The sequence below is a fragment of the Corylus avellana genome, chromosome ca1 (genome assembly GCF_901000735.1).
Source record: "Corylus avellana chromosome ca1, CavTom2PMs-1.0".
Classification (NCBI taxonomy): Eukaryota; Viridiplantae; Streptophyta; class Magnoliopsida; order Fagales; family Betulaceae; genus Corylus; species Corylus avellana.
The window spans coordinates 10,220,063-10,242,971 of NC_081541.1; the positions used below are offsets into that span (position 1 = coordinate 10,220,063).

The following is a 22,909-nucleotide window of genomic DNA, read 5'->3' on the forward strand; positions in this document are numbered from 1 at the left end:
TGAGGTTACACCAATAAAAGTCGCGTCAAAAAAAAAATTCTAAATCAATTATTACCCGGTCACACCCGACATCAACCTGACCCGACTCCACCCAACTCAGTCTGTTCCATAACCATTTCATCTTTAAATATCAACAAATCAAACTATTCCATTCATTTCCTTACTTGCAACTTGCCACCACGATGATATGCGCTCCACATTCTCTTATTCCAAACCAAACGTGCAACCAAGCGGACCCCAACGTTCTCGTGGGCCCAGCCCTCCCGCCCAGAGCATGCGGACGTTAGCTAATTTCACTCCCTTTCTTCGCTTCCCGGCGGGAGCGCACGTTAGCCCATTAATCAAATAAGAATAAAGGTGCGCAGTGTTGACCCTCCTCCTACACGTTCCGAAACCGGAAATCATGTGGCCGGTTTTAACCCGACACATTTCACCGAAAAAGAAAAAGAAAAAAAAAAGGGCAAAAGAAAACAAAAGAAGAGAAAACCTGTTTTTTGTTCCCAAAATACCCTCATCTCTCTCTCTCTATCTCTTTGTCTGTCTTCCGCATCTATTCAAATCTTTCATTTCGGATCAGCCTCTCTCTGCTGTTGTTCATGGAGCATCAGAGGCGCCAAGAGGAGGGCCTCCCGGAGAGGAAGGGGCAGAAGAGGAAACTGGAGGAGGAGATCGAAGAGGAGAGACAGATCTCCGTGCCCTCCGGGGACGCTAGGCAAGAGCTACTCGCCGACGTTGGTGCGCAGGTTAATATCCTCAACTCCACCTTCTCTTGGAAGGAAGCCGATCGCGCGGCAGCCAAGCGCGCCACTCACGTCCTCGCCGAGCTCGCCAAGAACGGTATGTATATCCGATCTCGCCGTATTTGCGAGTCCCTTCCCCTTCCGCTTCTCTACTCGCTGGAAGTTTCTGGAGTTCGCTCTTCTTCATAATTATGAATTTCTTTTGCGCTTTTGTTGGTTTTTGACTTTTGTTTTGGTGCAGAGGAAGTGGTGAACGTGATTGTTGAGGGCGGGGCGGTTCCGGCTCTGGTGAAGCATCTTCAGGCGCCGCCGTCGACTGAAGGTGACCGGAGTCCGAAGCCGTACGAGCACGAGGTCGAGAAGGGGAGCGCTTTTGCACTGGGCCTTCTTGCTGTGAAGGTTATTTTTTATTTTTTATTTTTTTTCTTCCAATTTTACTTAATCTTGTTGTTAGTTGTTTGAATTTCTAGCTCTGTGCTTAGTTTGTGATATCCTGGTCTTGATTTTTAGCGATTCAGTGGTATTGATGCGAATTGAAGTTATTGTTAATGGCTTGCGGCCTCTAGTTTTCCACAAGTTTTGTTAAATTTGAAAAAGATTAGTGTAAGAGTAATTAATATTTGGTAGAGGTTACATAGTTGCAAACACATGAAGATTATCGTGAATGATTTCGTAGGGTTTGAATTACAGTGAGAGTAAATCAGTTAGTGCGAGTCTTCTTACTTCGTAGCATACACCGTCTAGCAGCAGTACTTGTATTTTTATTTCTTGGTTGTGGCATAAGTAAGATTTTTGATGTCTTAAAGATTTTTTTAAGAATCATAGGAAATCATACGTGACGTGCATAAATTTCATGAAATTAGATTTAAGAATGGCAAGGATTTGAACAATTGAAATATATATTAGGGTGTCTTTGGCAGTTCCGTGGGAAATCTGTGTGTGCATTACTGCATTTAGTTTCATATATTTTTATTTTTATTCTTTTGTATGTTCTACATCTTAAATGGTGCATTTTTTAATTGCAGCCGTTGAAATACCTTGTGTTAGAAACTTTAGTTGGTGATGTAAATCTCGTGGTAATAGATTTTTTTTTTGTAAGTAATTGAGACGTCATTAAAAGCATAAGCGCCCTCAGGTACATAGGGAGTATTCAAGAGGGAGCCACTTAACTACTAGGAGCAAAAAGAACAAGAAAATCATGGCAACTAATCGTCAAAGGGAAACAAAAGCAGCTGTCCAAAGATACAGGGTGTTGAAAAATAAAGACGTAGTCTCCTCCAAAGTCCTCTCATGGTCCTCAAAACTTCTATCATTTATTTCCATCCAAAACATCTTGTAATAATAGATTTACAGCTTTCATTAGTCAAGATGATGGATTTAAAGCTTCATATCATATTTTAATTTATGAATCCATACAATTTTATTAAATGACGAAGTGTGTTTTTAATCTATTAGTGAACAAAAGTGGTGTAGCTATGTTATATACAGTATTTGTTAATGCATCATAATTGGTGTATAATATGTCTAGGTGTTGTTAAAAATAATTCAATATATATATTTTTTTTTCATTTGTTTGTAAATTTATGTAGTGTTCCTTAGATATCTTAGAAAAACAAAAGGAACGCTGCCCTTCATTTTACTGTTGGTCATACTATTAATCAAACATGGAACTCTGAGGCCCCAAAATCATGGTAGAAGGGAGCGCTAATCCTTAAAGATTCTTAATAATATAGAACTTTATGTTAAATGAACTTGTAACACTGCGTTATTTTAGTTTAGCTTCCATGACACATGAAGCATTAATGAGTAGCTGTAAAAAAAAGTAAAAATTGCACATGCTCTGGGAGAATCTACGAACTGCACTTTATTGCGGCAGTCTTCAATAGGGTACATGCACTATAGTGGTTACTTTTTGCCATTGTACTGACCGAAGTTGATGATGCCTGGTCGTGTCTGGACTCAGCCATGTTGTTTCTGTTTTGTAGGATATCATGAGTGTTGGTTAATTAGGGCTAGTTGAGTTGCCCTTCGGTGACTTCTGCTTCCATTTATGATTTCTGCCATTGATCGACCTGCACCCTCACCTGTCTTCTGTTATCTCTTTGTGTTTGACCTTGCTTGGTTAGTTGTGCTATTGGGCAATTATGATCTAGGATTTATCTTAAAGATAATGCATGCTGTTAGTGTAGTTGCTGACCTGTGGTTGTTTTGTTTTATCTGTTAACAGCCAGAGCATCAACAACTCATAGTTTACACTGGTGCCTTGTCACATCTTGTGGATCTGTTAAAGAGACACAAGGATTGTTCCAGCTCTCGTGCTGTGAATAGTGTCATTCGTAGAGCTGCTGATGCCATCACCAACCTTGCCCATGAGAACAGCAGCATTAAAACCCGTGTCAGGTTTGATTGTTTTATGTGCTTTACTTAAAGTTTGGGATTCAACCACATTTCCTTTATGTGACCATCTAGAGTGGATATGGATATACAGGATGGAAGGAGGAATTCCACCTCTTGTTGAATTGCTTGAATTCACTGATACAAAGGTGCAAAGAGCTGCTGCTGGGGCATTGCGAACCCTGGCATTTAAAAATGATGAAAATAAGAACCAGGTAATGGGCCTTTCTTTCGTTGAAACTTTGGTTTTACGAGGTTGCACATTGTTAAACCATATAACATCATGACTTTGCAGATAGTTGAATGCAATGCGCTTCCTACCCTCATTCTAATGCTTCGATCTGAAGATACTGCTATACATTATGAAGCGGTAGGATATGAAGAGGATGCAATTTATATTATAAACTATTGAAATTTATAATAGTGTGGAATTTGTTGCTTGCACTTTACATCATCTGCAGCATCAGATCATTTTTTTATGGCTCCCAGGTTGGTGTGATTGGAAATCTGGTGCACTCATCGCCCAACATAAAGAAAGAAGTTCTTCTTGCTGGAGCTTTGCAACCTGTTATTGGACTGCTTAGGTATGCCCCCAACTTTGGATTCTCTGAATTATTGTATTTTTTCTCTTCTTGTTTAGCTTTTATTTATCCACCAGAACTTGTACTGTTAAAATAAAAAGAGAGAGAAAAAAACACTTCTTAAGTTTTTATGCTGTGTAACAGTTCCTTCTGCTCCGAGAGTCAAAGAGAGGCAGCTTTATTACTTGGACAATTTGCTGCAACTGATTCTGATTGCAAGGTAGATTATATATTTGCATTTTGCTTGATTTTCATGTTTAGAGTTAGTTCCTTTGTTTTTTTTGGGCCAAGAAGACAGGGAAGTTGAACTAAATGATGGGCTACTGAATTTTTCTAGCTGAGATGGTTGTTTTATAACTCCAAACTTTTTTGTTCCCTTCTCTCTGTATTCTTAGTTGATAAGCAGAGCATCAGTCTTTCCTTGTTGATTAATTATGGCTTATTATTTTCCTTCTTTGCTCCATACCTTCTCTGATGATGCATCAATTGTTGTTATTTATTATTGGCCCATTTGGTTTCCTTTTTGCTTATCTCTTTTTATTGAAAAACTGAAAATTCTACAGGTTCATATCGTACAGAGGGGTGCTGTCCGACCTTTGATTGAGATGCTTCAATCTCCTGATGTACAGCTTAGGGAAATGTCAGCTTTTGCATTGGGGAGGTTGGCACAGGTTATCATTTGTCTATGCATTTTTTAATTTCTTCAAATCACAATTCATGGATACTATTTGAGTGATTGAGAGGCATTTAAGGTTTTCAAGGGTTTAGGAGAAACTCTTAATTTGACTGGTAAACTAAGGACCTAATAAAATCCCAATAAAGACTAACATGGACACAAAGGAAATAAACCCAAGACACTTAGACATGTATAGGAGTTATAGACTTGACTCAATGATCAAAATGCCCTTAATTTGAATGGCTTAGTAAAAAATTGCAGATCTGCCTCTATTACAAAATTAATCATAACTCATGAAATAGAAACCCAAATTAGGAACCCCGTACCCCTCTCCCCGAAAGCTGGAGCACTTGGGCATCAAAATCCGACATAGCCATACCCCGAGCTATCGGACAAGAAAACTCGTTTATGCACCTGCTTACTAGTGAGCAGAGTCTCTTTGATTTTCATGACCTTTTATTGATGAATTATTATGTTTTGATAGAATTTAAGTTGAATTCAAAGGTTATATGTTTGAGCGGATGAATTCACCCTTAAACTGAAAAGCATATGGAAGTTATTATACTCTCTCCTACAGTTACAAGTTCTTCAGGTTTCTAATGGTATTGGAATTTGCTTGTTTATGTTTTCTGTTGCTTTCTAAATTCGGTAACCCCTCCCCCCCCAAAAAAAAGAAAAAGAACTGAAATCCTCTTGGGTTGCGCTCTTGCGCATTGTAATGAAATTCAATTACTTATAAAAATAAGTAAATATGATAATTCAGTAGCATTTTTCGGCCACCTTTTATCCTTGATCCATCGGTGGTTGACATTGCCACCTCTCCTCTAACCAAGTATTCAGATTTGGTAGAGACTTCGAAGGGGGGTGATCAGCAAGAGGGAGAGTCAAGGTTGGATGGGGCAGGTGATGCTGAGAATGGACAGAGGTGGGTGATTTCAGCTACGCCAAGGTTGTGCAATGTTTGAGGGAGATCTTTCCTATTTTGGGGATCTCATGTGGGGGTAATGAGAAAAAGCTTTGGGATCTTTTGACAGTTATTGAAGAGGAACAATGTCATGAGGTTTTGGTTTCTCCTTCAAAACCGAAAGGAGGGAGGGAGCTTAAAAACTTGGAGTGTTCTATAAATTTTGGTGCTAGAGGTGACTGTTCTAGCCGGGGTAAAGGCAAGAGGGTTTTTCATTGTTCTGATGAAGCCCAGGGCTCTTGTGCGGGTGTCAGTTTGTGGGTGTCTTGTTTTAGTTCTGTTGGGACTTAAGAGTCTCTTTGTAGCTCCTTTCTTTTGGGTTTTGTGGGTGTCCTTGGCTGGATTATCTTTGCTCTTTTTGTTTTGCTTTGTTTGTGTTCCTTTTGTATACCTCCCGTGTACTTAGGAGCGCCTTGCGCTTTTTATAATATTTGTTGATTACCTATCCAAAAAAAAAAAGAAAATCTTCGCATCATGGTGGCAACTAAGTCAAATCATGTATAATGCGTTGAATTTTTATATAGCTTTTAAAATGCATGTGCTGAAGCAAATTGGCTTATGTTGGTTTTCTGCAATATATCATGTGTAACATATGTTGCATTGTTGTCGCTAAATGTATAATTACTAAACTATTTCGATTGTGAGCATTTTTTTTAAATGATAATAATCAAGAGCTTTTTAAGATAATTGCTTCAAGTAAATTTCCTGTTTGCAAGCTTTGATAGGCATAGTTCTTTTTGGCTTGATGGGAGTCTCTACTTTCAGGATGCACACAACCAAGCTGGCATAGCTCACAATGGTGGTTTGGTGCCGTTATTGAAGCTTCTTGATTCCAAAAATGGGTCTTTGCAACATAACGCTGCATTTGCTCTTTATGGCCTTGCAGATAATGAGGTATATTACAACTTATGAATCCTTATATTGTAACGGCTTAGAAAATTGAATTGCTTCAACTTGTCATTAGTAGACACCATTTTAATGTTGTATAGTGTCTATTCATTTCTCCTGTAGGATAATGTGTCCGATTTTATTAGGGTGGGAGGTGTTCAGAAGCTGCAGGATGGAGAGTTTATAGTTCAAGTATGTGTGTGTCTCTATTTATTTACAAACCTGAGCTGTTTTAATTAGGCTTCCTTTAAATGCCTCATGCTACTGATGGCCTATTGCAAACAAGAGCTCAATACGGTTGCTTCTTTATCATAATGATCATAAGAACCTGGGAACATTGCTGTTTTTTTTTTCCTCTTGCCTGGTGGGGCACCTTAACTGTATCGAGTTGATAATTTTATCTGCAGGCAACAAAAGATTGTGTAGCCAAGACATTGAAAAGATTAGAGGAGAAGATTCATGGACGTGTAAGTGTCTTATATTTCACTTTACTTATTTTAACTTCGTTGTTTTGTTCTTCTTCTTGTTGTTATTATTTGCTTTCAGACTACCAGGCATGATAGTGTACCAATTTGTTCATATGTATCCATAAATATCTATGATCAATATGTTTGAGAGGCTGATCCTTAATTTTCTCCATGCAGTTATTCTTTACTTTTTTCTTATCAAAAAAAGATTTCTCCATGCAGGTTTTGAACCATCTGTTATATCTTATGCGTGTGGCAGAGAAGGCTGTCCAAAGAAGAGTTTCTTTGGCTCTTGCCCATCTTTGTTCCCCAGATGATCAGAGAACCATATTTATTGATAACAATGGCATGTCATATCCTCAGTAATCTCCTTTTGTCTATTTTAATCAATTTTTTTCCTTGCACAGAAAGTTCTTTGTAGAATTATGTTCATGGTGTTTCTGATTATACTACACTTTCTTGCAGGGATGGAGTTGCTTCTTGGGCTTCTTGGTTCTACTAGCCTTAAGCAGCAACTTGATGGTGCCATGGCTCTATACAAGTTGGCTAACAAAGCCATGGCTCTTTCTCCTGTTGATGCAGCTCCTCCATCTCCAACCCGGCAGGTAGGTTTCCTTTTTTAAGCTTGACTTGTTCATGCTTTTTTGTCATAACATAAATCATATCAATGTGTTTTGGTCATAATGTAAACGGTAGCATGGCAAGAGAATAGTTTGTCATACAAATTTATATGGATTGTGTTTATTGTTAGAGCAAATAGATGCAGCCTCTTAAATTTAGGGGCTTCAACTGTTGGTCAGTATGTTTGCTTATTAACTCAACTCAACTCACTAAGCCTTAAATTGGGCTGTTTGCTTATACCATTTTGGTCGCTGATTCTAACTGACCAGTGACTCTACCCCTCTCTATAAAATGCTTGTGGTAGTTTATTACTGTACTAGGACCCATTTGGCATCATGATATTAGTTAAACTGCTATGGAATGCACTTGGGGATCTGTTTTTAAGGACCCGACCTACAATTTATTTGTTGGCTGAAAATTTATGGAAAGGTTGGTGATTAGTTATGTAGTTTTCTTCTGCTTTCCTTTCTTCTTACACATAATGGTTCACATAATTTATCGACTCACAGTTGCATTTGTATCTCTTATGGTGTATAGTTATTATGATTTTCTTTTTCTTTTTTCTTCTTCTAGCCAGGTATTTTCTCCTGTATAATTCCTGGATACCTTGGTGCGCCTTTCGCTTTTAATGATATCTCGGTTACTTAAAAAAAAAACATAATGGTTGGACAATGAGCTATTAAACTGGATTGAAGATTCATTTTGGGTGTGTAGTATCATTTAGGGGAGTCCATGTCGATCTCCAAGGATATTCCACAAATTGAAAAAGAAAAATATCTTGATGCCTACTCCCTTGTGCATGTTTGCCTCCTGCATGAGTTCTGGGGCATGGCACCTCCAACTTTTGTACATGCTGTTGTTTCATACTTTTGAGAATTTCTTGAAATTTGACTTTGGTTTGAATTGCCTATGATGACGGACAATACGTTCCTGCAGGTCTACCTAGGGAAGGACTATGTAAACAATCCTACATTGTCTGATGTTACATTTCTAGTTGAAGGTTTGAAAAATTATTATTTTCATGAGTTTGATCTACTTCAAGCTGTGCTGCATAATTTTGGGAAACATTCTGAGTAATGTGATTGCAGTGATAAAACTTTTGTTAGCACTGATGAGCTCATTGAATACTTAGGTGTCTTTGCATTTTCTGTTGCAGGTAGACGGTTCAATGCTCACAGAATCTGCCTACTTGCTTCTTCAGATGCATTCCGTGCAATGTTTGATGGTGGTTACCGGGTGAGTATCTATATATTGTGTTTGACCATACATTATTCCTTCCCCCCAAAAGAGAGCTGCATTATTGAACTTCCTTTGGTTTCACAAGTGACTTGATGTAAATCCGGATGATTCTGGTTTTTGTGCTCTTTAAGCTTTTAGTCTCTTTCTTAATGTGAATTTGAATGTAAATTTTGATGGATGTGTTGGTTAATACACAATTTAATGTATTCCGTTACATATGTATTACAGGAAAAGGACGCAAGGGACATTGAGATTCCAAATATTAGATGGGAGGTTTTCTACTTGATGATGAGGTTTAATGCACTGTAGTTTCCTTTTTGATAAAACTGTAATTGGTGAGCTTTTTTAGTTTACTGACTTTTCATTTTCTACAGATTCATATACACTGGATCTGTAGATGTTGCATTAGATATAGCACAAGATCTCCTCAGAGCTGCTGATCAGTATCTCTTGGAGGGACTTAAGCGACTTTGTGAGTATACTATTGCACAGGTGAGCTAGGGATGTTGGTTCACACACAGATACACCTATATATATATATGCGTTTTTGGAAGGTGAAGTGGCTGTTTTATGACTATTCAATATAAATCTCAGGATATATCATTGGAGAATGTATCAAGCATGTACGAACTTTCAGAAGCCTTCAATGCGATGTCATTGAGACACACATGCATCCTGTTTATCTTGGAGCAGTTTGATAAATTGAGTGCTAGGCCTGGGTATCTACTCCTTTCAACCTGTCTTTTTCCTGCTTTTCTTAAATCTTCCATTGGCAATTTCAAATAAACAAAAAACTATAGTGTTTGTTTCTTGTTTACTATTTAAATCATTGAGAAAAAGTTTGAATAATTTCGGGAACTTTTCCAAGTTTTATGGGAGGTAATCATATAAAGAATAAGATCATTTAATGAACGCCTTTAGCGACGTGTGGGTTCTAAGACTGCTTTTCTTCCCACGTACTTGCACATGCACATAGTCCTAGCTACATTATTGCTTGTGACGTTAGCTTGCTCACCGGACATTAGTTTAGATCTTAAATGTCAAATTATATTCCTTGAATATATGTAGGAAGTGGTGAAGCATGCTGATAGATATTGGAACTTTTTGAATTGGTTATGCTTTCTGTTTTGAAACGGAGATCCAATTGAATATATAGGTTTGAGATACATTTCATCCCTTAAAAAGAGAAAAGAGAGAAAAAATTATGTTGCGAAAAAAGATGGGAGAACAATTGGGAGATGGGAAAGAAATAAACACCCATGATGAAAGTTATGGCTAAAGCTTTGTTATAACCCTCATTAGTTTAAAACTTAACAGTAAGAGGGTTTGTTTGTTTTAGTATAAATCAAAAAAGAGAGACCGATTAAAAATTCAATAAAGCTGTTTTTATAAATAGTGACAAATTCCCAATATTGTTAAGAATTCTAGCATATGTAGTATCACAGAAGCTAGGATCCTCAACTTTTAGCTGGCAAGCCGTAGATATTTTGAACTTTTCGATTGCATTCCATGTATAGAATGATTGCATAGGGTGTGTTTGACAAACGTTTTTGATGGCATTGGTTTTACACTGTAACAAAAATTGATTGATGTGAAAAAAAAAAAAAAAGTAAGAATGTTTTTTTTAAAAAAAAATAAAAAAGTAAGAATATTTGGTATGAAAAAATGAAAAAATTTTGTTTAGTAGTGGTTTTTTTATTTGAACAGTAATAAAAAAGTGATTGATGTGACGTAAAAAGGAAGAAAATGTTAGAAAAATAAATAAGTGGGGTTGCCTTTGCCTTGCCAAAACCCTTCATCAAACGGACCTAGAATTTATATTCATCGTCAGCTAAAGCTCTAGACTCAAATTTATTTGGCATCTGCTTAAATTGTCCTTAATGCTGGAATTTGCAGGCACTCTCATCTGATTCAGCGTATAATACCAGAGATTCGTAATTACTTTGCTAAAGCTCTTACTAAGCATAACCTACATGACTTGCGGCTGTAGATTGCTGCCCTTCTATTCTTGATCTCTAACCAAATACGATGTACAGAAATGGTAGTTCTTGTTGACGAGCCAGTCGAAGGTTCTAATTTGTTGATTGTAGTGAGGTTCCTAAACTTTCTGAGGCCAGAGTCCTGTTGCTTGTGAATACGCTGTAAGTTTCTTGTGTGACAATATTACCTTCACGAATATTACTATTTTTATGCACTATGATAGTTATATGACTTAATGTGTTGTCTCAAGTGTAGGGAATTTGGCATCTTTGTGCAATAATAGTAGGCTGCTTAAGTTCACTTTGAAGGCTACCTTTATAGTATTGCCATTGATTTCTTCTGTAAAGATTGAGAGAAATTGTTCGGAGAGAATTATCAATTAAAGCCCCAGCGACGGAGTCTATTAGGTTCCTCAATGCTTGGGATATGATGTATTACGTTAAACATTATGCTTATTCTCCTGAAAGACATTTTTTCTCTGACTCCATTTTTTTTTTATTGAGAACCAACAAATTAAGAATGTTAAGAGCAGACTAATCCTGCGTCCCAAAGGCACTAGAATCCTTGAAATTGGAGAGCAGTTTTGGGTTTTTATTTTGGAAATAGATTTCTGAGTTTGCATATTGAACTTAGTAACGGGAAATACTGCACTTATTCAGTTAACTAGGTTGAAGTGATAGTGTCTATTAAATCTTTTGAATTCTTCTTTTAACAAGTGCTTTTTTAATGGCTAATGAACACTACCACATTAGTTCTAGTTCATGGGATGATGGGATACGAGTAAAATAATTGTGAATTTTTTATGTTAATAAAATTAAGTTCTGCATTTAAGAGGGGATTTTGGTTCCATGGACTCGTGGAGTGATCTAACTTACCAAGTTAGAAGGTGCATAATAGAGGTTTTTTATTATTTTTTTGCACCTAATTTTTTATATAAGCTATATATATGTATGATGTTTTGTCATTTATCTTAACCATGTGGCATTATGTACGTAGTTAGATTTGTAAAATATAATCTTAATCATAAAATGACTTATTTTCATTTAACTTCAAATAGAGTGGATCTTATTTACATTCAAAGTAAATGAGTTTCATTTGCTTATATCCAAGAATCAATAAATGGGTTTCTTATGGTCGTCTTGGTAAGTAGAATGTTTTTCACATTGTTGACCACTGTTCGAATTCCTTGGCCCTAGTGAGGAACAGTTTAAATGTTCCCCTACAATGAGCTAATTGTAAATCAGGTCTACCACATACTGATTTTGCATTTTTTGTTTCAAGGTTTATAACCAAAATGATAAAAGGTAAGAATGAAATCCTATAATCATTGTCAAGTTAATTGCATGAATACGAAAAATCAAAATAAGATCCTCCTAACAATACGACTCTTGAGTCAATTTCATTGATTTTGAACAATTTTTTTTGTTAAACCATTCTTTCTTCTTACTTCTATTTTCAAAACAATAATTTTTACAAGCAACTCAATACACAAAACACTAAAGAAACTACTTTCATTTTTATATCACATTAAAAACAAAAAGTTAAAGAAATTGGCTATACCTAGCTCTCTCACGACCTCCAACCACCATACTCCACTACCTACTTCCAATGATATGAACCAAATAGTCCACAGCAAGAAAAATGATAAATGGCTATTTGAAGAGATCCTTAACCTATAATATATGAAAAATGTTAGGCTTATAAACACATTTTACAGAAAAAAAAAATATTTACAAACTGATTTGGCACAATATGATTAGATATGAGATAAATTCAAATTTTGAGAAACTCAATCGTGTTATACCACATCAGTTTGTAAATTTTTTTTTGTAAAATGTTTTTGTAACATTCCTCATAATATATTGGTAAAGGATAATAATATTAATGATGATTTTATTCTAGCACCAACTTTCTTGATTTTCCTTTCTGTTTTCTCCCTATGTAAGAATAGCCGGCTTTAGGTTGAATAGATAAATTTTTTCTACTCTCTCAATTTTAATTCTCTTTTGATTTTTCGTTTTGGCCATTTATAAAATAAAAAAGTGAAAGAAATATTTTTATAATTTTTTACTAAATATATTCGATTTTTTGTTTGGGACAAATTTTTAGGTACTAAAAATATTTTTTTAAATTTTAACACAATTCTAAATAGACTCTTAGTAGTGCTCATCTCTACCTACTTCGATGAATTTCCTTTGTGTAAAAAGGAAATATTGAGCGGTAGCCATGCACTAAACCTATAAATCTTACACTCATCCTAGAAAAATTAGGGAGATGGACTGTGCATGAACAACATATTAGTTTGTTGAGGATATAAATGATAGGTGAACCCACTCATACACCATACTACTTTGAATATAATTGTGCAATTGATTAAACAACATCAACCCACCCCATGACAAGTATCTAAAGGCCATATATAGTAGCCTCTCAAGTTAAAAAGGAACACTCTCTTCAAAGAAAGATGAGGCTCAAATACTCTCACCATTGGTTATTTTGTCAAACAATGTATATATTAACTTTAACATCTAAATGTTTTTTGTCCCCCTGACAATTGATTAATTTTTAGTGACTATTTTTCCTATTTTGGAAGTGCTCATCACCCACCTGTCCGGCCGTCCAAAAAAAATTTCATCATCACAACTATACCCTTATTTGGCTGGATATTTTATTTATAGTTGAACTTTTATATTTTTCTTGTCCATTCTGAACCCTTCTTTTTTCACCTAAAATTAAAATCCCATGCTACCTTAAAAAGGCGATATTTTTTTAGAAGCAAATTAGGAAAATGTTACATGGGATCAAAATAAAATAAAATAAAAAGGAGTTGACTCCTAAATAATAAACCCAAAACAAAACAAAAAATACAATTAAAAAAAAAATCCAAATATTTAAAAATTGGTAAAAAATAACCTAGTCCTCTCTAAAAAGACCGCATTACTAGAGCAACGTGAAGGGACACGGGAATTCTGTTGGTCAAAAGTGTCTCAAACTTGTTTTCGATCAATCGAAGACTTTTAGAGTTGACAACTTGACCAACTTCCACCGTCCGGAATCTCGGAGAATTATAAAATTCTAGTACAACAAACTTTCAAGGCCTTGTTTTTTTTCTCTAAAAGGCATCAACTTTCACGTACGGATGCTAAATCTTAAGGAGAATTGGGATATAGGCAGAGAAAGGTAGCTAAGGCTAGAAAATGCCCGCCAGGCGCCAGGCTTTGCACCCCCAGCTATTATATATTGTATAACTGCAAACCTTCACATTCCCCGTACTTCAACAGAAATAGAATCAACACCTCTCTCAAATGGGTTCCATTCCGAAGGAGCTAGACACAGAGCTTCTCCCTTTCGTCCGTATCTACAAGGACGGCTCGGTTGAGCGACTCATCGGCACTCCTTATGTGCCCCCATCGGCTCAAGACCCACTAACCGGAGTCTCATCCAAGGACATCACCATTTCACACAACCCCTCCATCTCCGCTCGTCTCTACCTCCCTAAACTCGACCAAACGGCTCAAAAGCTCCCCATCTTGGTCTACTACCACGGTGGAGGCTTCTGCATAGAATCCGCCTTCTCCTCCGACCACCAGCAGTTCCTCAACAGTCTGGTCGCCCAAGCTCAAGTTGTTGCTGTCTCGGTGGAGTACAGGCTAGCCCCCGAGCACCGCCTCCCCGTCGCCTTCGAAGACAGCTGGGCTGCCCTCCAATGGGTCGCTTCAGCTTCCGCTTCCAACTCTACTGACGACAACAATGATGTCAATGAAGAGCCGTGGCTGGTTAATCACGGCGACTTTAAACGAGTTTTTATTGGCGGTGACAGTGCAGGAGCCACCATCGCTCACAACACTGTCATGCGAGCCGGCGCGGAGAGCTTGCGTGGAGGTGTTAAGATTTTAGGAGCTTTTCTTACCCACCCTTACTTCTGGGGGTCGGAGCCGGTAGGGTCGGAGCCTAGTGAAGGACATGACAAAGCTTTGCCGCAGGTTGTCTGGAACTTTACTTACGAAGCGGCGCCTGGCGGTATTGATAATCCGATGATCAATCCGACCGGCCCGGGAGCGCCCAGCTTGGCTGGACTTGGGTGTTCACGGCTGCTGGTGGCGGTGGCCGAGAAGGATGAGCTGAGGGATAGAGGTGTTGTTTACTATGATGAAATCAAGAAAAGCAAGTGGGAAGGAGAAGCTGAATTTGTTCAAGTGGACGGGGAAGATCACGCTTTCCATGTCCTGCTATTTGGGAGTGAGAATTCTAAGAATTTGATCAAACGTTTGGCTTCCTTCTTGAAGTAATTGCTATTTTTTTTGGGGGGGAGTTAATTAACTGTGTACTTTTATTTTCTTGTTCATGCCTAGTTTGATTTATCAATATGTGGTTTAAAAGATTACTTATCCATTTGAAGTTATATATATCCTTTAATAATTTTCTTGTCCCAAATTGTCAAAATCTAACTAAAGTTGTGGTTGAAAAATTGGGGGTGTCAACCCGGGTTCTCGATTATTGGCCAAAACTAGGAATTAGAACTAGGGTTAATAAAAAAATCGGAACCGGTTACCCAGTTATACAATAACCGGCCGGTTCCGGTTAGTAACCGGTTATTCAAACCAGGTAACCGGTTTCTTTAAAAAAAAAAAAAAAAGGCTTATTTTAGGTATTGTGCATAATTTTAGGGCTTATTTGAGGTTGAGTCTAATTTTTGTGCTTAATTTAATAATTTTTTGCCTATTTTTTAAAAACGCAATTAGCATTTTTGTCCCAATAAGGTGGGATTTGTTGTGATTGTTCGAAGAAAAAAAAAAACCTAAAAGGATCCTTAAAAAATCACTATTTTTGACTTTTTAGGCCTAAAAAAAATAAAAATCCAATGTTTAAAAATGTCCTAAAACTTCATTGTTTAAAAATGCCCTTAAAATCCAATGTTTACAAATGTCATAAAAATTTCAATGTTTAAAAATGCCTTAAAAATTAAAATAAAAAATAAAAAAAATATATTATTTTATATATATACCTGGTTATCCGGTTATAATCGGGTGCCAAAAACTTAAACTAGAACCGATTTTCTAGTTACCCGTTGGTACCTGGTTTCCCAATTGGTACCCAATTTTTTTTTTTTTTTGACACCCCTACTATTGATTGAAAAGTCCACTCAGCTTTGCTGAAAGACTAGAAATGCTTTCTCCTTCCAATGAATGTGTTTCCTATGCCAAGAGCCACTATCATTTTCCAAGGGATTGTATATTGGTTATCACTTTTTAGGTATTCCTACTTGCATTCACATTAGTATAAATGATTATTAACCGCATTTGCATGGTTATTGTAGTTATTGAATGCAGTTATTATTTGCTATCTGCATATTATGAAATGGAATTTGGCTTCTATGCGGTAGTGAAAACTACCGCATAGATGCTGTAGTTCAAAACGGTACAGTTTTGAACTACAACAGTTTTGGATAGCGCGCCTGCAATAAAAACAGTACTACAACATTAATTAAAAATTGAGCTCTTTTCCACGCCGGGAATCACGCCATTACAGTGCAAACGGTAATGTCTTGTGTTATTTTTTTTCGTCCAAAGGCTCTAAAACTGCTCCCAGGTCTTGTGTTTTTTGTTTTTTTAATATGCATATTCAAGGTGAATACAAGCAAAAGAATGGCATCGAGTTTACATTGCTCATACTCTCTATTTCCAGCTACCCAGCAAAATTACGATGATTTTACGTTTGATGTCATTACAACTGTTTCTCTACAACAAAAATTATGATGATTTTATGTTTAGAGTTAAGTGTGTATAGTTTGTGCCATAAAAAACATTGATAAAATGCAATTGCATTTTTTTCTGTTAAAGTCAAAAACAGAGAGCAAAGTTTTATTGAGGCAAGTAGTAGTTGCCTCCTAGAGATCGAGTGAAAATAACAGAGCAAAGTTCCAGAGGAAGAAACCTGCAAAAAAAAAACAAAAAAAAAAAGGCCGACTCTGAAAATTCCTAAAAAAAACTAACAGAGACCAAAGTGGCAAAGTTCCAGTGAAAATATCAAACTTTTTGCACACATAAGAGGATTCTAAAAGTTCTTAAAAAAAATTAAAAAATGAAAAAAGAAGGAGGATTCTAAAACATGGTTTGCCTCTTGTGAGGACTACTGGTAAGCTTAAACATGGTTTTCCGTTTGTAACGGCGTGATTCCAAGCGTGCAGAAGAGCTCCAGGCGTGCAAAAGAGTTATTAATGCTGTAGTGCCGTTTTTATTGCAGGCGCAGTACCCAAAACTGTTGCAGTTCAAAACTGTACCGTTTTGAACTACAGCATCTATGCGGTAGTTTTCACTACCGCATAAAAGCCAAATCCTATGAAATGTGGCATTTTGTTTATATTTTAGTCTTTTGAACCTTCTTTGAGTCTCTATTAGGACATATTTTAAGTGATTTTAAAAATAGTTTTGGCATGGTTTTAATGTTTTGAATTAATTTGTTTTAGTTTTTTTAAGTCTTAATGTTATGGCATGGGTATGGGTGTGAGTATGTGAGATACGAGATGAGAGAAAATAAAAACCTAAACATAGTTCTATACCTAATCCAAAACCTTGTCTTTTGATATTAAACACCAAAACAAAGTCATGTTGGTGATTTATTAATGTAAATGTGTGGTGATATGATTATTAACCGCTTTCGCATACAATAAAATCGTTATCCGCATCCGCATATACGAACAATGGATAGCGAATAATTGCGATTAATATCCGCTCGCATGGTTGAAATTGAAACAGTTAAAATGCATTTCATTAGGTTTAGTCATGTCAAAGAAAAATGCTTTCCCGTTATGACAGAGAAATGTTGGTTTTTATTTTGTTCCTATCATTTAATTTATAGGAATATGACTTATGTGAGTTCCACTTTAATAATAATTAAAAAAAAAAAAAAAAAGACTAATAATTCGTGGGAGGATGATACCACATCTCATTTATACTTTAATAATGACTTCTATAAAGGTTTGGCACAACCCAAGCCTTTTGCACCCTCCAATGAGAACATAACAAGTCAGGTTGGACAAAAACAATAAAATGTTAACAAAACACCGTATCACACCAAATCTAACCGGCATCGACTAAAAGATCTCTTCATTTACCTTTTATTCTCTCACCTCTCTTCAGACAATTTCATAGAGAAACCACCTGCCACCTGAGAAAAATCCATCTCCCATGCCAGACCCACCGCTATTATGGGATAGTTTCCAAAATTCACATGATCTTTGGACCATTTGTTTCCTTATTATTACGAGAAATAGTACTAAGCATTCTCAAATATCCATTTTTTTCAGTATTCTTTTTGTTTGTTTGTTTGTTTGTTTTTTTTTTTTTTTAATTTTTAAAAAATGGATGTAAATGTGCAACGTAACAGAGAATGCTAAAAAAAAAAGGATATTTGAAAATAGTGAGTATCATTTCTCTTATTATTATTATTTATTTACTATGTTGGTCCAATTAGAACTTTAGAAGCATCCACCTCACCTTTTAGAAACCTCTTCAAGGCTCTAGAGCACTCTATAGCCTAATGGACCTTACTTGGGCTCATTGGCCTACACATTAATCGTTTGGCCCCTATAAGTCCAATCTCTTGAAACCTTATATTGTTGGGCCAAATTTTATATTTCCAAATCATTCTAGCTCCAAATTTTGCCCTCCAAATCAATTGGACTGTAAATTTAACCGTAAGGCCCCATTTCAATTCCTCTGGCCCAAAATTAATTCCAAAAAGGTATTTTCTAGAGAGTGCATCTTCGTGTGGATAACCCACGGAATGAATGACAACTCAACATGTAGCAAAATAGAAAATAAGTATGCCTACATCTGATTATATTTTCATCAATTCATCATAAATCAAAACCAACAAAGAACAATCCTTCACGCCTAACCCAGTTCACCGTCCTTCACGCCCACGCCCAACAGCCACCACGCCCAGCCCGCCCAACCCGCCCAGCAATCAGCACCACGCCCAATCAACCGATAAGCTCCCGGCGGACAGAGAGGGAGAGAGATCCGGCGGTCTTCTAGGGTGGCGCGTGGCCACCTCCGGCCAAATTTGGATGGCATCATCTAGGGTGGACCGCGTGGACACCCCAGGCCATTGGGTGGCCGGCAATGCTATGGCTGTTTTGGAGATCCACGATGCCGTGGGTCTAGAGGTTCAGCAGTGCTGCAGCCGTTTGGAGATTAGCAATGCCGCTGGTTTGGAGGTTCGGTGATGCAGCGGGTCGACGATCGGCGATGTAGCGTGGCTGGGGCTTCGGTTGTCTAGGGATTGGTGGCTTTGCGGGCGTGGAGATTGGCAGCGTTGCAGTCCGGTTTGGAGGTTTCATAAGGTGGCTTGGGTCCTTGGCAGTGGTGGATTTTTTCTACTCTCTCTCAATTTTAATTCTCTTTTGATTTTCTGTTTTGGTCGTTTATAAAAAAAAAAAAAGTCAAAAAAAATTTCATCGTCACAACTATACCCTTATTTGGCTGAATATTTTATTTATAGTTGAACTTTTTTATTTTTCTTGTCCATTCTGAACCCTTCTTTTTTCACCTAAAATTAAAATCCCATGCTAACTTAAAAAGGCGATATTTTTTTAGAAGCAAATTAGAAAAATGTTACATGGGATCAAAATAAAATAAAATAAAAAGGAGTTGACTCCTACATTATAAACCCAAAACAAAACAAAAAATACAATTAAAAAAAAAATCCAAATATTTAAAAATGGGTAAAAAATAACCTAATCCTCTCTAAAAAGACCGCATTAGTAGAGCAACGTGAGGGACACGGGAATTCTGTTGGTCAAAAGTGTCTCAAACTTGTTTTCAATCGAAGACTTTTAGAGTTGACCAACTTTCACCGCCCGGAATCTCGGAGAATTATTAAATTCTAGTACAACAAACTTTCAAGGCCTTATCCTTTTTGTTTTTTTTTTTTTGTTTTTCTCTAAAAGGCATCTACTTTCACGTACGGATGCTAAATCTCAAGGAGAATTGGGATATAGGCAGAAAGGTAGCTAAGGCTAGAAAATGCCCGCCAGGCGCCAGGCTTTGCACAATTGCACCCCCAGCTATTATATAGTATAGCTGCATACCTTTACATTCCCCGTATTTCAACAGAAATAGAATCAACACCTCTCTCACATGGATTCCATTCCGAAGGAGCTAGACACAGAGCTTCTCCCTTTCGTCCGTATCTACAAGGACGGCTCGGTTGAGCGGCTCAAAGGCTCTCCTTATGTGCCCCCATCGGCTCAAGACCCAGAAACCGGAGTCTCATCCAAGGACATCACCATTTCACTCAACCCCTCCATCTCCGCTCGACTCTACCTCCCTAAACTCGACCAAACGGCCCAAGCCCAACACCAAAAGCTCCCCATCTTGGTCTACTACCACGGCGGAGGCTTCTGCATAGAATCCGCCTTCTCCTCCGACCACCAGCGGTTCCTCAACAGTCTGGTCGCCCAAGCTCAAGTTGTCGCTGTCTCGGTGGAGTACAGGCTAGCCCCCGAGCACCGCCTCCCCGTCGCCTTCGAAGACAGCTGGGCTGCCCTCCAATGGGTCGCTTCTGCTTCCGCTTCCGCTTCCGCTCCCATCAATGAAGAGCCGTGGCTGGTTAATCACGGCGACTTTAAACGAGTTTTTATTGGCGGTGACAGTGCAGGAGCCACCATCGCTCACAACACTGTCATGCGAGCCGGCGCGGAGAGCTTGCGTGGAGGTGTTAAGATTTTAGGAGCTTTTCTTACCCACCCTTACTTCTGGGGGTCGGAGCCGGTAGGGTCCGAGCCTAGTGAAGGACATGACAAAGCTTTGCCGCAGGTTGTCTGGAACTTCACTTACGAAGCGGCGCCTGGCGGTATTGATAATCCGATGATCAATCCGACCGGCCCGGGAGCGCCCAGCTTGGCTGGACTTGGGTGTTCCCGGCTGCTGGTGGTGGTGGCCGAGAAGGATGAGCTGAGGGATAGAGGTGTTGTTTACTATGATGAAGTCAAGAAAAGCAAGTGGGAAGGAGAAGCTGAATTTGTTCAAGTGGACGGGGAGGTTCACGCTTTCCATGTCCTGCTGTTTGGGAGTGAGAATTCCAAGAATTTGATCAAACGTTTGGCTTCCTTCTTGAAGTAATTACCTTTTTTTTGGGAGTTAATTAATTGTGTACTTTTATTTTCTTGTTCATGCCTGAGTTTGATTTATCAATGTGTGGTTTAAAAGATTACTTATCTATTTGAAGTTATAAATATATATCCTTTAATAATTGTCTTAGCCCATATTGTCAAAATCTAACTAAAGTTGTGGTTGGGAAACCATATCATTATTGATTGAAAAGTCTGCTCAGCTTTGAGAGTGCTTGAAAGACTAGAAGTGCTTTCTCCTTCCAATGAATGTGTTTCCTATGCTAAGAGCCACTATCATTTTCCTAGGGATGGTCATTTGGGTAGTCATTGTAATTATTATTAGTTATCTGTATATTAAGTAATGTGGCCTTTTGGGTATATTTTAGTCTTTTGAGTCTCTATTAGAACATATTTTAAGCGATTTTAAAAATAGTTTTGACATGTTTTTAATGTTTTGAATTTGTTTTAATTTTTGTTTAAAACCTTATTATTACGGCATAGGTGTGAGTATGTAGATATGAGATGGGAGAAAATAAAAACCTAAACATAGCTCTATACTAGATCCAAAACGATGTCTTTTGATATTAAACACCAAAACGACATCATTTTGGTGAATTTATTAATGCGAATGTGTGGTGATGTGATTATTAACTGCTTCTGCATATAATAAAATCACTGTCAGTATCCGCATATGCGGATAGTAGTTTTTGCTAATTGTGTCCGCATATACGAACAATAGATAGTGAATAATTGTGATTAATATCCGCTCGCATTGGAACAGTTAAAATGCATTTCATTAAGTTTATTCATGTCAAATAAATAATGCTTTACCATAATAAACCGAGAAATGTTTTTTTTTTTTTTTTTCTATCATTTAATTTATAGGAATAGGACTTATGTGAGTTTCACATATGTAATAATAATATATTTTTTTTTCCAGGGAAAAAAAAAAAGAAAAAGACCAGTGATATGTGGCACAACCCAAGCCTTTTTGTCCTCCAATGAGAACTTAACAAGTCAGGTTGGACACAAGAAAATCAAATGTTACGAAGACACCGTATCACACCAAATCTAACAGAGATAGACTAAAAAATCTCTTCATTTACCTTTTATTCTCTCACCTCTCTTCTGACAAGTTAATATAGAAACCAACCTCCAGCTGAGAAAAATCCATCGCCCATGCCTGACCCACCGCCATAGTGGGACTGTGTATTTATAGGCATTTATAGTCCATAGTTTCCAAAATTCACATGATCTTTGGACCATTTGTTTCCGTATTATTACGAGAAATAGTACTAAGCATTCTCAAATATCCATTTTCATTATTCTTTTTGTTCTTTTGTTTTAAGGTTATTATTATTTATTTGCTATGTTGGTCCAATTAGAAGCATCCACCTCACCTTTTAGAAACCTGGCCTCTTCTAGAGCACTAGCCTAATGGGTCCTTACTTGGGCTCATTGGCCTACACATTAATCATTAGGCCCCTTTAAGTCCAATCTCTTGAAACCTTATATTGTTGGGCCAAATTTGATATTTCCAAATCATTCTAACTCCAAATTTAGCCTTCCAAATTTGATATTTCCCATTTCAATTCCTCTGGCCCAAAATTAATCCCAAAAAGGTATTTCTAGATCATTATAAATTCCTCTTAAAACTCTACCTTTCCAAAACTACTAGAATGCCCTTATCCATATCAATATTATACTTATATATTCCCAAAAGGTGTCTTTCTTTTTTTTTTTAATTGTTTAATTCTTCCCATTTCAGGTTTCTCCCACCATCACACGTCCCTTTAATTTCCTCATCACCAAAAGCACACGGTCCTATCATCTATCGCCTAATATTCCTCTCCTTTTATTCCAAAATATTAGGCTTTCTTTGGCAGTCTTTTTTTCCCTTTGTTATTGTTCACATTTGTTTTATAAAAAAAAAAATCAAACATCAAAATATTTTACTTTTTATATTACATCATTCACTTTTTATTATTATTCAAATAAAAAAATTACTACAAAACAAAACTTTTTCACTTTTCCATACAAAAAATTCTTACTTTTTTTTTTTTTTTCACATCAATTTACATCAACTATGGTATCTAAGAAAAATACTTTGCCAAACAAAGCCTTAATTTTACAAGGATTTTGGTAGCTAGTTGAATTTTCCATTGATTCGTTCAAGTGGTCAAGAGTCTTGTGCATAACGTGCATAGCTAATGTTTGCTAATTCGAATTTCTATATTCTATC

General features: G+C 37.1%; 3 protein-coding genes across 4 annotated transcripts; all 3 read left to right on the forward strand.

Annotated features, from left to right (window-relative positions):
• Positions 1 to 484: 484 nt before the first annotated feature.
• On the forward strand, positions 485 to 11,032 carry LOC132168185 (ARM REPEAT PROTEIN INTERACTING WITH ABF2). 2 transcript variants are annotated; one of them, XM_059579302.1, is made up of 20 exons: positions 494 to 837; positions 982 to 1,139; positions 2,968 to 3,140; positions 3,229 to 3,349; positions 3,430 to 3,504; positions 3,624 to 3,718; positions 3,860 to 3,935; positions 4,279 to 4,386; positions 6,121 to 6,249; positions 6,367 to 6,435; positions 6,651 to 6,710; positions 6,933 to 7,056; positions 7,176 to 7,315; positions 8,268 to 8,331; positions 8,488 to 8,567; positions 8,799 to 8,863; positions 8,945 to 9,062; positions 9,165 to 9,289; positions 10,467 to 10,711; positions 10,806 to 11,032. In XM_059579302.1, the coding sequence occupies exons 1-19, from the start codon at positions 597 to 599 to the stop codon at positions 10,558 to 10,560; spliced, it is 2,115 nt and encodes a 704-aa protein (XP_059435285.1). In that variant the 5' UTR covers positions 494 to 596; the 3' UTR covers positions 10,561 to 10,711; positions 10,806 to 11,032. The 2 variants fall into 2 exon arrangements, with proteins under 2 accessions (XP_059435287.1, XP_059435285.1); XM_059579304.1 differs by lacking the exons at positions 8,268 to 8,331; positions 9,165 to 9,289; positions 10,467 to 10,711; positions 10,806 to 11,032 and having other exon boundaries at positions 485 to 837; positions 8,945 to 9,035.
• A 2,812-nt stretch (positions 11,033 to 13,844) lies between these two features.
• On the forward strand, positions 13,845 to 14,884 carry LOC132167515 (2-hydroxyisoflavanone dehydratase-like). Its single transcript, XM_059578516.1, has one exon. It carries the CDS (start codon positions 13,856 to 13,858, stop codon positions 14,837 to 14,839), a length of 984 nt encoding a protein of 327 aa, XP_059434499.1. The 5' UTR covers positions 13,845 to 13,855; the 3' UTR covers positions 14,840 to 14,884.
• Positions 14,885 to 19,531: 4,647 nt separating this feature from the next.
• Positions 19,532 to 20,741, forward strand: LOC132167247 (2-hydroxyisoflavanone dehydratase-like). Its single transcript, XM_059578154.1, has one exon. It carries the CDS (start codon positions 19,694 to 19,696, stop codon positions 20,675 to 20,677), a length of 984 nt encoding a protein of 327 aa, XP_059434137.1. The 5' UTR covers positions 19,532 to 19,693; the 3' UTR covers positions 20,678 to 20,741.
• Positions 20,742 to 22,909: the final 2,168 nt, after the last annotated feature.

Coding starts and splice junctions, on each gene's coding strand:
- LOC132167247 (XM_059578154.1), top strand. CDS start 19,694: ATGGATTCCATTCCGAAGGAGCTAGACACAGAGCTTCTCCCTTTCGTC.
- LOC132167515 (XM_059578516.1), top strand. CDS start 13,856: ATGGGTTCCATTCCGAAGGAGCTAGACACAGAGCTTCTCCCTTTCGTC.
- LOC132168185 (XM_059579302.1), top strand. CDS start 597: ATGGAGCATCAGAGGCGCCAAGAGGAGGGCCTCCCGGAGAGGAAGGGG. Junction 1,140..2,967: donor TGGGCCTTCTTGCTGTGAAG/GTTATTTTTTAT, acceptor ATCTGTTAACAG/CCAGAGCATCAACAACTCAT. Junction 6,436..6,650: donor ATGGAGAGTTTATAGTTCAA/GTATGTGTGTGT, acceptor TTTTATCTGCAG/GCAACAAAAGATTGTGTAGC.